Source organism: Nyctibius grandis, chromosome Z (genome assembly GCF_013368605.1).
Source record: "Nyctibius grandis isolate bNycGra1 chromosome Z, bNycGra1.pri, whole genome shotgun sequence".
Classification (NCBI taxonomy): Eukaryota; Metazoa; Chordata; class Aves; order Nyctibiiformes; family Nyctibiidae; genus Nyctibius; species Nyctibius grandis.
The window spans coordinates 7,300,053-7,314,086 of record NC_090695.1 but is presented as its reverse complement, the minus strand read 5'-3'; the positions used below and the strand labels follow the sequence as shown (position 1 = coordinate 7,314,086).

At 47.6% G+C, this 14,034-nt stretch overlaps 1 protein-coding gene across 1 annotated transcript; it reads left to right on the top strand.

Annotated features, from left to right (window-relative positions):
• Nucleotides 1–475: 475 nt before the first annotated feature.
• Nucleotides 476–5,709, top strand: LOC137676836 (phospholipase A2 inhibitor gamma subunit B-like). Its single transcript, XM_068423903.1, has 5 exons — nucleotides 476–551; nucleotides 1,682–1,798; nucleotides 3,013–3,162; nucleotides 3,304–3,444; nucleotides 5,367–5,709. Exons 1-5 carry the CDS (start codon nucleotides 503–505, stop codon nucleotides 5,588–5,590), a joined length of 681 nt encoding a protein of 226 aa, XP_068280004.1. The 5' UTR covers nucleotides 476–502; the 3' UTR covers nucleotides 5,591–5,709.
• The last annotated feature ends 8,325 nt before the right edge of the window (nucleotides 5,710–14,034 follow it).

Here is a 14,034-nt window from a genome sequence, read left to right as displayed (position 1 = left end):
GGCATGAGAGCTCCTGACTGTCTGATGGGAAGGGAGATGGGAAACCAGCCAGCAAAAACTCAGCCACAAGGAAAATTCCCGGCTGACCCTCACTATGCTTTGCTACTTCGGGTCTAACGGTGAGAGCACAACAGGGCTGTTCAAATGGTTTCTTCTCCGTCATTCATATGTATGGCAGAGTCTGAATGTTGTTCAAACAAGGTCTGCACCAGAGACATACCTGGTAGACCCCAGGCAAGCCAGTCTTTCCCCACAGGCTACACACTCTAGACTGGGGAAAGGCAAACAGCATTACTTGTTCAGAGGAAAAGGCAGAACTTGTGATTTGAATGAAAAAACGAACACTGGTGCTAGTGCTCTGCAGTGTCTATATGTTCAGAGCACTTCCCCAACTGCCACTTCTCCAAAACATCCTGTTTCCCTCCAGTTTATAAAGCCCTCGTGGTACACTGTGCTGTGTTCAGCAAGACTTGGCGGTTCCCTGTGCTTACATTCCATCAGCATGAAAGTGTCCCTCAGCCTCAGCTTCCTCCTGGCTTTCCTGGACCCAGGTGAGTTTTCCGCTGGGACCTGCGGGGCTGTGAGACATGGAAGTGGTCTGGGAATGGGTGCACCGTACGTGGGGCTGTTCCTGCTGTCTGAGCTGTGGGAACCCCTTATCCGGTGGGATTTGTACTGCAGGGTGGTGACCAGTCTCGGGGGATCTTTGGTGCTATGAGCCAACGTGCAGTTGAAGGTGTAGGCATTTACAATGTGAACTGGTTGTCTAAGCTCCTGTGGTGGTCACTGGGTATCTAGCTGGGACAATCATGGGAGTGATTCAGGTTGCTCTGAGGCTGTCTGCTGACCTTTGATCTGCTAAATCGACCTCCAGCCACCATTTACCACAAACTTAAGGGCTCATTTATTTTGCTCACGCCCAGGGTTGTGTGACATTCTGCCATCCCATGTAGATGTCACAGCCACTGCAAGGTGCCTTAGATAGCACCTGGGTTTAGGGAACTGACACATGCCCTGGACCTCTTAATCTACATGCTGGACCTTTGGATCCCCATGAGTATGTGTCAGGGAAGACAGGCTGCTTGTCCTCTGTTAATGATCACTTTGTTCCTTTATAAGCGTTTTCTGCTGACTGCCTGATATTCCAGGCTGCTCAAGATGTTCCAGCAGGCAGCTGGTAAAGTGTTTTCTCCTACAAAGACATATGCCATTCCCCAGTTTGTACATAGCACAGCCAGTACCTACTGGCAGCCTCTTGATCCCCAGACCTTTGATTCCTCCTGCCCTCTGCAAAGAGAGGACTGGGCGTCTGGGAATCCAGGGACACCTGAATGCATGCCAAGACGGATGGGTTTGTGGGGATGCTTTCCTTAGCAACCCCAGGAAAACCAAGCAAACATCATTGCACAGGAGATAAGTAAAGCTGGCTGGGTTGGTGGTTAAAATGTAAAATGCTATCTCAAAATGGCTTCCCCTCACTTGCCCAAATTCAAGTTCTTACTAGAATAAGTACTAAGAGAAATAATACAAGAGAGCCCACAAGTTGAGCAATGAAACAGGACAAACAAGGGAACAGGAATGTGAAAAGTGCTGATCAACTGCTGAAGCAAAACATCAGTGAAAGGGGAAGTGAGATCCCTCATGACTGCTACCCAGGAATTTGTCCTCCTTCTTTCCCCAGGGACCTCCCTTCAGTGTGAGGTTTGTCACAGCATAGGAAAAAGCTGCTTTGGCCCCATGAAAACCTGTAGTGGTGGTGAAGATACCTGTGGCATCATTCTGCACGAGGTCATGATAGGTAGGTGAGACATCCACTATGGCTGTGTGCCAGCACGCCTTTCAGAGTGGGAGTGGGGGATGGGTCTCTGTCCCCACCTCTGTCACTGGCCTTATGGTGAGTCCTTGGATAAGCTGTTAACTTTCCTTTTCACTGACAGAGGACACAGAGATCAGGATGGTCTGGGATGGGAAAAGCTCTCTATTGGATGGGAAAAGCTCTCTATTCCTCTATCTTGAGCAGCAGTTTCCTACTGCGAGGGCTTGGTTCTTAGTTGTGGAGGGAAGGATCTAGGTAGCATACTGGGAGGAGAAATTGGCTTTTAATTCTGGGTGAGTAGTTGGGTTGAGAGGCTGGACCATCAGGGACACAAGGCTGCTGGCATCTAGCACTGAAGGTGCACTGGCCATGGGTGGAGGGAGAAACTGGCCTGCATCTGACTCCCTTCCTTGAGCAGGAAAGGGGACACCAGGCAGCCTAGTGGCACCGCCAGGGCTGAGCTGTCACAATGTCCCCATGGTTGATAAACCAAAGATGGGTGCTGAGCCCTGACACAACTGTGCACTTGGTTGGATCAGTGGCATGGCCCTTGGTCATCACCCAGATTCAGTAATGTGACTGTTGGCTTTTAGACTGGAGGTTATCTCATATCCTACGTGCTTTGGTGATGGCAGCTCCAGTGTGTGTCTTTCCTCTGCTTGTGCAAAGCCACCCTTCCTCCTCACAACTCTGGTGGGGCCTTAGTAGGTTGCAACATAACTGATCTGCCCTCTGTTACACCTTTTGGGTTTGGTTCACAGCAAAGACTAGACTTGTCTGTGTCAGGATGCTTGTGACTGCCATGGACTGTGTGCTCTGTGGACTGTGCATGACACAGCATGAGCTGTGGGTCAGAGGCACATGGGTCACCCCATCAACTCTGTGGCTGGGGCATTCTGGCTAAGGTGAACATCTGCAAGAAGGCCAGCTGGCTGTAAGGAGTGATGTTCTCCTCCTGCCTTTAAGCACAACATGGAGAAGGAGAAATTCCTCATTAGTGTCTCAGATGTGATGGCACCCTCATTCCTCTGAGAGGATCACCAGGATCACTGGTGCTGCTTTCGGGGTGGCTCTGCTGTCCCCAGACCCCTCTCAGGCCCCAGGACAGCTGCTTAGTAATTGCTGCTGTAGAAACTAATGGGAAGGGTAACTACCTTGTGGTTAAGGACTTGGTGCTGCATTCCACTTTGTTACAGGGGGGATGGCAATCCCTTCATCTGTCAAGTCTTGCCTGCCATCCAACATTTGCCAGCTTGGCCCTGTCACCATGAACTACGGGAAGGTAAAAGCAAGGAGCCATTTGGCTTGCTGCACGGGTGATGACTGTCGAACAATCTCTGTCTCACGTAAGCTCCATTTTTCCTTACACCCCGTCCCCTCTCTGTCTGCCCTGATCTGAGGTGAGGCTTTCCAGGCTAAGCCATCACCTGGCTCTGTCCTCTCCTTCCCTTGTTAAAACCAGTTACGGCCCATCTCTTTCCTTCCAGTGCCACCAGAGGACAACGTGCCCAATGGATATCAGTGTCCTGCCTGCTACAGCGTGGACTCCTTCCAGTGCGGTAACGAAATTGTAAACTGCACTGGATCCGAAACCCAATGCGTTGACCTTGCTGGGTTAATGAATTCCGGTAACTTCCTTTTATTTGGGGCTGTCTTTCATCTTTTTCGTTAAATGGGTGAAACCAGTCTAAGATGAAGCATCACAGAGAAATAGAAATGGGCAAAAATTGTGAAAAAAAAAAAGAGGAACTGAAAGGGAACATACTTAAAACTGATAAAAGGGCAGGGGTGTTTTTTTCTTCCTCCTTCCCCATCATGCATGGATAACTGTTGGGATTCCTCATAGCATGGCATAACTGAGGTCAAGAGCAGAACTGGACTCCTGAAGCAATACCTGATACATGGGCATGTAATAAATCTGACCAAGACCCTGAACCTGCTGGCCCTAGCTAGGATGCATGAGGATGAATCTGGATCTAAGCCAGTTGCCTAGTTAGTGGAGGTTCAGGTGAAATCAATACAGAGCCATTGGCTTTCTCATGAGAAGACCTGGCCACTGGGGGCAAGACACTGTTGTAGTGGTGCATCTGCTCCTAGAGAGCTAGGGACAGGTCCCTCCCCATGAATGCTGCAGCTGAGCCTTTGGGGCATAGAAAGATCTTCCCTGTGAGGGAGCTCCAGCCTTTGAATGGCTGGGGTCACCAGCAGCATGCATCAGTCTCCTTCAGAAATTGTTTTGCCGCCTCAGGAGCTGTAATTAGAGAGAGGAAAATAGACAGCAAGCTCCCTGTTCACTCCCCTTTCCTCCATGTTTCATAGCAGTCCCACCTGTGCTTCAGCAGGCAGGAAAAATAACATGGAAACTAAGAGCAGTGGCACCTGCTGTAGAAGCAGACTGGAAAAAAATTATCTTGTGTATCATTATGGATGAAGTTTCTTTGAGTTGATAATATTGCCAGGTGATGATATGATGGCTGAAGGTCTTTGTTATACACTTTATAGATGTGTTGTCCAAGTCCTGAACTAGAAGATGTTTCATAGAGACAACACGAAGGAAAAGAAGCATTTTCTTAGTCATAGCAATGGAAACAGAGTGGTCCAATTAATTCAGTGTACCACTGAAATAAGAAATGCTCTTAACTTGTCTTGAGTTGATTGATCAGCCACTGTAAATAGAGGAGACCTGTGCAGTGTGATGAGCTGTGCAGATGAAGCAGCAGTGTAGGGGAGCAAAAGAAGGTGAAGAACTGATGAAGCATCCTTATATATTATTTGTATTTGAGATAAAAACATCCAGCAGAATATTCCAGACCTACATAGCCTGTGCAGCAGAGAAACATGAGCAGTGTGAGCAAAAGCAAGCAATGGGAGCAAGAATATCTAAATAGGGAGTTAGGCACCCAACACCTTCTCAGGTCTCCTTGTCAGGTAGATGCTTCAGTGTTGGTAAATGACAAGTTCAAGTTTCAGGCTCTCCCTCAGCGGGCATGGGAGCAGGGGTTCTCTGTTGGTTTGGCTTAATGCTGTAAGGCCTTAGCAAACGGACTTATCTAAATAAATGGCTCAGCCTGTAATGTCTTTGAGACTTCTCATGCACATGTTAAATTTGGCTGAGAGTCATCCAGTTCAAATGTCAAGAAACGGTCAGAGAGAGAAGGAGACAAGGAACGCCTTGAGTACTGTCACACAGCCCCGCTTTCTTTAGGAAGCTAGGCAAGGTTTGAACAGAAGAATCTTTAAATGAGAGACAGAAAACTATTTAAAATGTTTTCAATTTTTAAATTTAAAATGTTTAGATTTTTTTAAAAAAATATTTAGTCAGCAGAAAGAACCCTAAACCCTTTGTATTTCAAGTCAACCAAGGTGACCTTGCTGTTTCTACAAATTTGTTCAGGGGATGGGAACAGACAGAGATGGGTTGGTGGGTTTGGAGCCAACTGGACATAAGGAACAGGCAGTTCTTAGGGTGGTAATGGGGACCTCATTGGGAGGGAATAGCTATGGAGACTGGTTCCCCTGACACATGGCATGTACTTCCTCTCCTGTGTAGGTGGACTGTCTCTGAAAGCTGCCATGAAGGGTTGCACCACCATTTCTGAATGCAGTATTGTAGGAGATGGAAAAAACAATCTGGGGATGATGGACATAAAGTTAAGGCGGTTCCAGTGCAAACCAGCTTCTGTTTTGGCCAGAGTGAGTTCTGGGTTTGCCCCTTCAGACACCCTCTTCCTCCCTGTCTTGTCAGGATTCATCTTGGAGAAGGTACTTTTCTGACTCTCTAGTACTGGGTTAAGCAAAGCACATAACAAACTCCAGCAGTGGTTTGCACCAAGTCTTGTTTGCTGTGGCTTCTCCTGTGTGGGGAGTTTGTTTCCAGATTGGCTCTTCTTCATTTATAATTTCACAGAATAAAGACAGTACTTACACTTCTTTTGTTTCTTCATTGATTTAATCTGATTTAAAGCCTCATAGGTTCAATTGTGGTTGGTTTTGTGTTAAATTCTCTGAGTGCTTTATCCACACTGGGACCAGGGGAGACTTCACCAGGTGCCCATACATTTGCACAGGCAATGGGAGCTCTCAAGACAGCCTTAGAGTGTACATTCACCATCTCAGGATAAGTGATAAGTTTCAAAGCCACTTTTCCAGGCTCTGAAAAGGACTGAATGTGAGTTCCTGAGAGGTTCACTCTGGTTAGAGAAGTAGCTTGCCCCTTTTTCTCTCCCTTGTATGCTATTTGTCCATGGTAGGAGGAGGCCCTCAGCTCAGAGGGCTGCTTGTAGCTCCTGGGCAGCCCTGAAGTAGTCTCCATTTCAGAGAAGAGTCAGCGGCCCTTTGCTACAAGTAAACTGCTCCTGGCAAGAGCCTTTCCCCTTGTGGTTGTTCTTCTTGCTTTACTGCACACTATCCCATTCTATCTTAGGTTTCATGATTTTCTGGAATAAATGATTACCTTTGGAAGGTTTAATTTCATAAAATAGGCAGTTTTCTATGGTGACAGACTGCTGGGAGTCCAAGTAATGGGAAGCTTTAGCCCAACGTCTGTTGCCCTTCTGTTGGCCAAACTAGACCCACAGCTGGCATAGCCTCCCCTCTTCCACATTCACCATCACCTGGCTATTCCGCTCCAGCCACCACCTGCCCTAATCGGTCTCCTCAGGTTGCTCCCACACAAAGGCACTGCAGAAAAACAGCACATCAGGCAGCACCACCATACCCAGGAGATAGTATGGGCTGTGGGCAAAAGGGTAAAGTAGTGGGAGCTCTGGCAGATCCTGGGGTGTAGAGCATAGGAGGGGTATTAGCAAACTTCAACGCTTCGCTATACGTCTATTCCCAGATGAGTGGCCCATTTTTGGAGCAGACTACAGGATTATTAAGCAAAAAGTGCACGATTGTGTCTATCCTTAATTGCCCTAGCTTGCAGTGCAAGTGGGCAGTGTTTTTGACAGGGAGTTACAATGATCAAGCAATGTAATCTTACCTCCTAGTTCAATGCTGTGGCAGAAAGCACTGTGGAAAGCCTTGGCTGCTGAAACCAGACCATAATGTGTGGCAGTAGTGAGATGACTACGCCTACATATGTACGTATGAATGTATACGTGATCAGCTTTTAACTTGCAGCACAGGGATTGAATGTTCTAGTAATTTCTGTCTCCCCCAGACTTTCTCTTCTTCCCAAACAACCTGAAATTCCTTTCTTCTTAATATTCCCACCAAATTATCTGGGAGGGAATTTCACATTCTCTATTATAATAAAGGGGCGTCGGTCTGAGAGTGAAAATTAATTTTTGGGGTGGGGAGTGAACGGATAATACAGATTTAATGCAGGGGAAAGAGTCTGGTTAGGTTCAGTTAATTATTTGCAGAAGCTGTGCAATTACAGAGTGGATGTTAGAGAGGGAATACAGCTCCCCCTTCATGCTGTAGCAATAGACTGATACTGCAGTGACCCACTCATTCAGCATTTTTCCAGATCTGATAACACCCTGGAATTAAAAATATTCTCTATCTATGCAAGTACATTATCCCTGAACACATCTCCTGCACGTTCATGCAGAACATTACATTACTGTCTGTGGCACCCCCACGGCAGATCTCGATCTGGTTCGATGGCTCAACCCTTCACTTTCTATTTGTTCCACTTTTTGACCTGTGATGTTATCACGACGGAAAAGCCCAATGGGTTTGTTCAGCTTGGTCATGACTTGGGTGAGACAAGTCCAGAGAGCCATGGTGCTGGGGTGGTATTTAGGGGAGGACAAGGAAGAGGAGAGCAGACAGCAATGTTTCTGACAAGGCTTTGTGGTGCAGAGAGGAGAAGCAGCTCAATTTTGACCTCTAACTCAATGTTGTGGCAAAAAAAAGCTGTTGCAATCTGTGGCTGTACAAATGGGGGGAGTGGCGAGTAGAAACAACCCTGCCTCTTTATGACTGATACATTAATGTTTGGTCCTGCTCCAGAATCCACATTTTTAAAGGCTATTAAAAATTGAAAGTGTGAAATAAAATGCCTTAGATTGAAAGTCTTCAGAAGCATAAACATGTGATCTTACTCATAAGAAGATGGAGAGGTGGCTTGTTTATCACAGAATCATAGAATATCCTGAGTTGGAAGGGACCCACAAGGATCATTGAGTCCAGCTCCTGTCCCAGCATAGGACAAGCCCAGAATTCACACAATGTGTCTGAGGGCATTGTTCAAATGCTCCTTGAATCCTGCCAGGCTTGGTGTCATGACTGCTTCCCTGGGGAACCTGTTCCAGTGCTCCACCACCCTCTGGGTGAAGAACCTTTTCCTAATATCTAACCTAAACCTCCCCTGGCATATCTTCCTGCCATTCCCTTGAGTTCTGTCACTGGTCACCAGGGTGAAGAGGTCAGCACCTACTCCTCCACTTCTCCTTGTGAGGAAGTTGTAGACTGCAATGAGGTCTCCCCTCAGTCTTCTCCTCTCCAAGCTGAACAGACCTAGCAACTTCAGCCGCTCCTCGTACGGCTTCCCCTCTAAACCCTTCACCATCTTTCTGGCTCTCCTCTGGACACTCTCTAGTATCTTCATATCCTTTCTATACTGTGACGCCCAAAACTGCACACAGTACTCAAGGTGAGGCCGCACCAGTGCAGAGTAGAGCAGGACAATCACCTCCCCCGACCGGCTAGCAATACTATGCTTGATGCACCCCAGGACACGGTTGTCCCTCTTGGCTGCCAGGGCACACTCTTGGCTCATGTTCAACCTGCCATCAACCAGAACCCCCAGATCCCTTTCCGCAGGGCTGCTCTCCAGCCACTTGTTCCCCATTCTGCCTGTACATCTAGGGTTGCCATGTCCCAGGTGAAAAATCCAGCACTTTCCCTCGTTCGACTTCATGCGGTTGGTGACCGCCCACCTTTCTAAATTATCTAGGTCTCTTTGCAGGGCCTCTCTGCCCTCGGGGGTGTCAACAGCTCCTCCCAATTTTGTATCATCGGTGAACTTGGATAGTAGTCCTTCAAGGCCTGCGTCCAAATCATTAATGAAGATATAGAGGGCTGGAGCACCTCTCCTCTGAAGAGAGGCTGAGAGAGTTGGGGCTGTTCAGCCTGGAGAAGAGAAGGCTCCAGGGAGACCTTATAGCAGCCTTCTAGTACCTGAAAGGGGCCTACAGAAAAGCTGGAGAGGGACTTTTTATGAGGGCAAGTAGTGACAGGATGAGGGGTAATGGTTTTAAACTGAAAGAGGGGAGATTTAGATTAGATATTAGGAAGAAATTCTTTACTGTGAGGGTGGTGAGACACTGGCACAGGTTGCCCAGAGAAGCTGTGCCTGCCCCCTTCCTGGCAGTGTTTAAGGCCAGGTTGGATGGGGCTTTGAGCAACCTCGTCTAGTGGAAAGGTGTCTCTGCCTGTGGCAGGAGTGTTGGAACTAGATGATTTTTAAGGTCCTTTCCAACTGAAACCATTCTGTGATTTTATGATACTGAAGAGCACTGGCCCCAAGATGGATCCCTGAGGAACCCCACTAGTGACCGGTCGCCAGCCCGATGTAACCCCATTTACTGTAACTCTTTGAGCCCTACCCATCAGCCAATTGTTCACCCATTGCATTATGTGTTTGTCCAGCTGTATGCTGGACATTTTGCCCAGGAGGATACTGTGAGAGACAGTATCGAAAGCTTTACTGAAATCCAAAAATATTACATCAACTGGCTTCCCTTGGTCAACTAGTGGGTAACCTTGTCAAAGAAAGAAATCAAATTTGACAAAGAGGACTTTCCCCTCATGAACCCGTGCTGGCTGGGACCAATGACTGCATTGTCTTTGAGGTGTGTTTCAATAACTCCCAGAATAATTTTCTCCATAATTTTACCAGGCACCGAGGTGAGACTAACAGCCCTGTAGTTACCATGGTCATCCCTGTTGCCCTTCTTGAAGATTGGGACAACGTTTGCTGACTTCCAGTCAAGTGGCAGCTCTCCAGATTCCCAAGAGCATTGAAAAATCATTGAGAGAGGTCTTGCTATGATGTCAGCCAGTTCTTTAAGTACCCTTGGATGAATCCCGTCGGGCCCCATTGACTTGTAGGGATCCAGCTGGAGCAGCAAATCACGCACAAGTTCAGGGTTAATTAGGAGTGTATCATTCTCACAGTCATGGATCTCAGGCACAGGGCTCTGGGGGTCCCAGCGCCCATCATTGGTGCTGAAAACTGAAGCGAAGAAAGCATTAAACGACTCCGCTTTATTTGTGTCCCTGTTTGTGAGGTGACTATGCTCGTCGAGTAATGGGCCAATGTTATTTCTAGCCTGCCTTTTCTACCAATATATTTTAAAAAGCCCTTTTTATTGTCCTTCACAGTGCTGGGCAGCTTCAGCTCTAATTGAGATTTGGCCGCATGAATTTCCTTCCTACAGTGGTGAACAGCATCTCTGTAATCCTCCCATGTCATCTGACCCTGCTTCCAGCAGTTGTACACTTTCTTTTTTTGCCATAGTCCAAGCAGATCTCTGCTCAGCCAAACCAACCTTCTGCCTCGTCTGCTTGACTTCCGACATTTTGGAATCGCTTGATCCTGTGCTCTTAGGAGGTGGTACTTAAAAAGTGACCAGCACTGATGGACCCCAGCCCCTTCAAAAGCTTTTTCCCAGGGAGCCTTCTGAAATAGTTCCCTGAGCAGCCTGAAGTCTGCTCTCCTCATATCCAGAGTAGAGGTCTTGCTGATAGTCTTCCTCCTGTTACCATAAATAGTAAACTTGACAGCTTTGTGGTCACTACGGCCAAGGCAGCCACCAATCGCCACTTCACCCACAAGACCCTCTCTGTTAACAAGCAACAGATCGAGGAAGGCCCCTTTCCTGGTTGGTTACCTTAACACTTGGACCAAGAAGTTATTGTCCAGATGGTTTAGAAATCTTCTGGACCTGTTTGTACCAGCTGTGTGGTATTCGCAATTAACAACTGGCAAATTGAAGTCCCCCATAAGGACAAGGGCAGATGACTTAGATGCATCCCTTAGTTCCTTAAAGAACAACTCATCTGCATCATCATCCTGGCTGGGTGGCCTATAGTAGACTCCCACAACAACATCTGCTTTATTTGTCTGTCCTTTAATCCTTACCCAGAGACTCTCAACTGTCCCATCGCCGACTGTAAGCTCCATACATTCCAGCCCTTCCACTACATACAGTGCCACCCCCCCGCCTCGCCTGCCCTGCCTAACCCTCCTGAAGAGTCTGTAACCATCCATCATGGCACGCCAGTCACAGGACTCATCCCACCAGGTTTCGCTTATGGCAATAATATCGTATCCCTGGGACTGGGCCAGTGCTTCTAGCTCCTCTTGCTTGTTCCTCATACTGTGTGCAGCTGTGTAGAAACACTTCAAATGCGGTTCGTTGTGCCCATAACCTCTTGGAGCAGTTTGAAGGATTTCACTAGCACTCAGCCCTTCGAACTGTGTCGTGCCATCCCGTGTCTTGTCACTGACTGGCTTGGTGTTGCCCCATTCCCCCTTCCAATCTAGTTTAAAGCCCTGTCAATCAGCCCTGCTAGCTCCTGAGCAAATACCTGTTTACAGGTTGTAAACACACTTATATGGAAAAGATAAGATCTTAAAGGGCTCTTTTATACATGAGAGCCCAGCAGAAACCTGACAAATCCAAAGGAGAAAAAGTCACAGCATCACTGTGCACAGACTGCAGCTATTAAAGCAAAGGGGTCATCAGCTTTTGAGGTCTGCAAATGCAGCATGAAGGCCTTTCAGAAACGGATGCTTTAGTTGCAGACAGGTTATAGGCAGTTCAGGCAGAGCTCATAGAAATGTGGTAGACTGGGGTATGGAGGAAGGTGATGAGATGACGAGCCCTTCTGATCTCCAATCTGGCTCCTGGGGAGGGAGATGATGCTGGAGTGTGTTCAGATAAAAGCAACACAAAACCAAATCAAACAATGGGATCTCGGTATCTTGAGTGATGAATGAGCAACGCTTGCCTCTAAGTATCTGCAGGGTGTGAACATCAGAGGAGGGAGCATCTCCAGTGATTCCCTGTAAAACAGACACCGTGGTGAACATGGGAAACCCCACTGCTCGCAGGGTTTAATTGAGGATATGCAGCGGGGAGCAGCCCTGAGCTCATAGGCATGTTGGGGAGGGGCAAGGAGAGATATGGCCAAAACCCATCACAGTAACTGGAATGACTCTTGCTGATTTTAATGGGCTTTGAACCGGGCCTTAGGCACCAAACTGGGTTGTTTCCATCTGCAGTTTCTCTGTATAATATATACAAACCCTACTCCCACACAGATGCACACAAGCAGACATGTAAATACCAGATCCTCCCTTAGATCTTGCAGACACTTCAGCTACCAGGCGTGCGAGATACAGATGCTCGCAGCCCTAAATGGCTGGATGCTGCCTTCCTTACCGGCAACACTGACCGTGTCAACAACAGCTTCGATCTGCCTCTTTGCATAACGAAGAGGACTCAGACCACTGTCTTCTCTTCCCAGACAGTGGAAAACTAGCCATGTCCTGCTCTTCTCTCTCTCTCCTCTGACGTTTTGGTTCTTTCCCAAACTGCTGAGCCTGCCAGAACGCTTGGTGGTGGCCAGAAAACCTGTTGGTGATCTGAGATAGGGAGATGGAGGTGCAGGAATTTTGTAGGGTGAGGGAAGGTGAGGATTTGAGTTGCCATGTGGTGGACACAGCCCTGAGTTCTGTGGGTGGACTGCGGAGGAGCAGGGCAGGAGAAAATGGGGAGAAGGGTCTGTGTCTCTGTGCAGCCACGCACCGTGCAAGGTAGTACTTATCAGGTACTAAAACCTCTTGGCTCCTTGTTCCCAGTGTATCTGGAGCTAGGAATGGTTTTCCTTCCACTTTTTGGGAAGCGTTCCTGCCCCCAGCAGTTTCTTACCAGGAGCTCAGGACACTGGGATACAGTTTATCTGGCCAGAGCATGGCCTGGGGTTGTATTTGCAAAGGAATGCAAATTTATTGCTGTGTTTCTTTTACATAATGACCAAGGCTCTTATAAGGACGTTTGTCCAGCACCCTGTGCCAGCAGGTCCAGGAAGTATTTTGGGGATTACACTTCTTCAAAAGCAAAATGAAGACAAACAGTGAGTGAACAAGCAACCCTCCTTGCAGACAGGAATAACACGTGTCCTGCTGCCTACCAGAGAGTAAACAATTTTCCCTGCCTCTTTCAGGAAAGGACAGCAGGACTGGGGCCATTTGACCAAATGTGGGCTTCTGCAATGGGTAGGTATGTCCATCCAAGCATGTCACCAAACTCCTGGGGTGACTGAGTCAATATAGCCCTTGGAGACCAGGTTCTCTGGTTCTAGTTACACAGCAGGTTCCCGTTTGTACTGAGAGGCCCACCACTGAGAGATGCACCTCCATTGTAGACACACAACGTTAGGTGGAGAGGATCCCATCCCCAAGGTCCTGTCTTTTCCTTGGAGAACATATTTTACCTTAAAGCTGTGAAGCACAGAGAGCAAATGCTCCACAGCCCACTGCACTAAGGAACAGGGTAACCTTGTGTCAAAAAGCTGCATGGTCTCATCTCCTAATTCTTGGGCACCTCTACTGGATGAAAACCTGCTGTTCCCAAACCTTCACACATATTTGCTCTTTTCTGGACTGCATATTGTGAAAACCAGCATTTGGTCCTCATCTCTATTGCTGCCACATCTCTCCCTCTCTATTCATATCCAAAATGTGGTAGACTATCTTGTTCAGACTCCTCAGAGCTCTCATGCAGATGAGTAAATGCAAATAAAATTCACCCCTGTACCTATCTTGGAATCACCTAACAAATCACTCCAAGCAACCATACCTCTAAGTCTTACCAATTATTAGGACGAGAGCTGATGTACAAGTCACAGAGGAACTGGATACTTGGTTGCTGCCACTGGAGACACAGTTCCATTTTAGGACGTTGTAGATCACAGGAAGGGAAAGCTTTCTTCCACAGTTCACTGCCTCCCACAGTCACATCTCATGTCAGATTTCACCTCCAGGGAAGGAGGTTTTCTGGGCCTCCTGCCAAGAAACCTGTGTTGTTACAGCGACAAATTCAGATTTTCTGCTCCAGAAGAATCAGGTAGGGAATATCAGATCATAGCACACGTTTTCCAAGCTGGTTTCTGCTGGAGACCTCCTGGGATGGTGTGGCTTGCCAGAGAAAACATGAACGCTATTGGCAGTTGATTTCCAAAAGGGCAGCTGG

Bases quoted from the DNA above. Each gene is read 5' to 3' on its own strand.
- LOC137676836 (XM_068423903.1), top strand. From the start codon at position 503: ATGAAAGTGTCCCTCAGCCTCAGCTTCCTCCTGGCTTTCCTGGACCCA. The intron at 552-1,681 runs GTGAGTTTTCCG...TTCTTTCCCCAG, and splicing joins CCTGGCTTTCCTGGACCCAG to GGACCTCCCTTCAGTGTGAG. The intron at 3,163-3,303 runs GTAAGCTCCATT...CTTTCCTTCCAG, and splicing joins TCGAACAATCTCTGTCTCAC to TGCCACCAGAGGACAACGTG.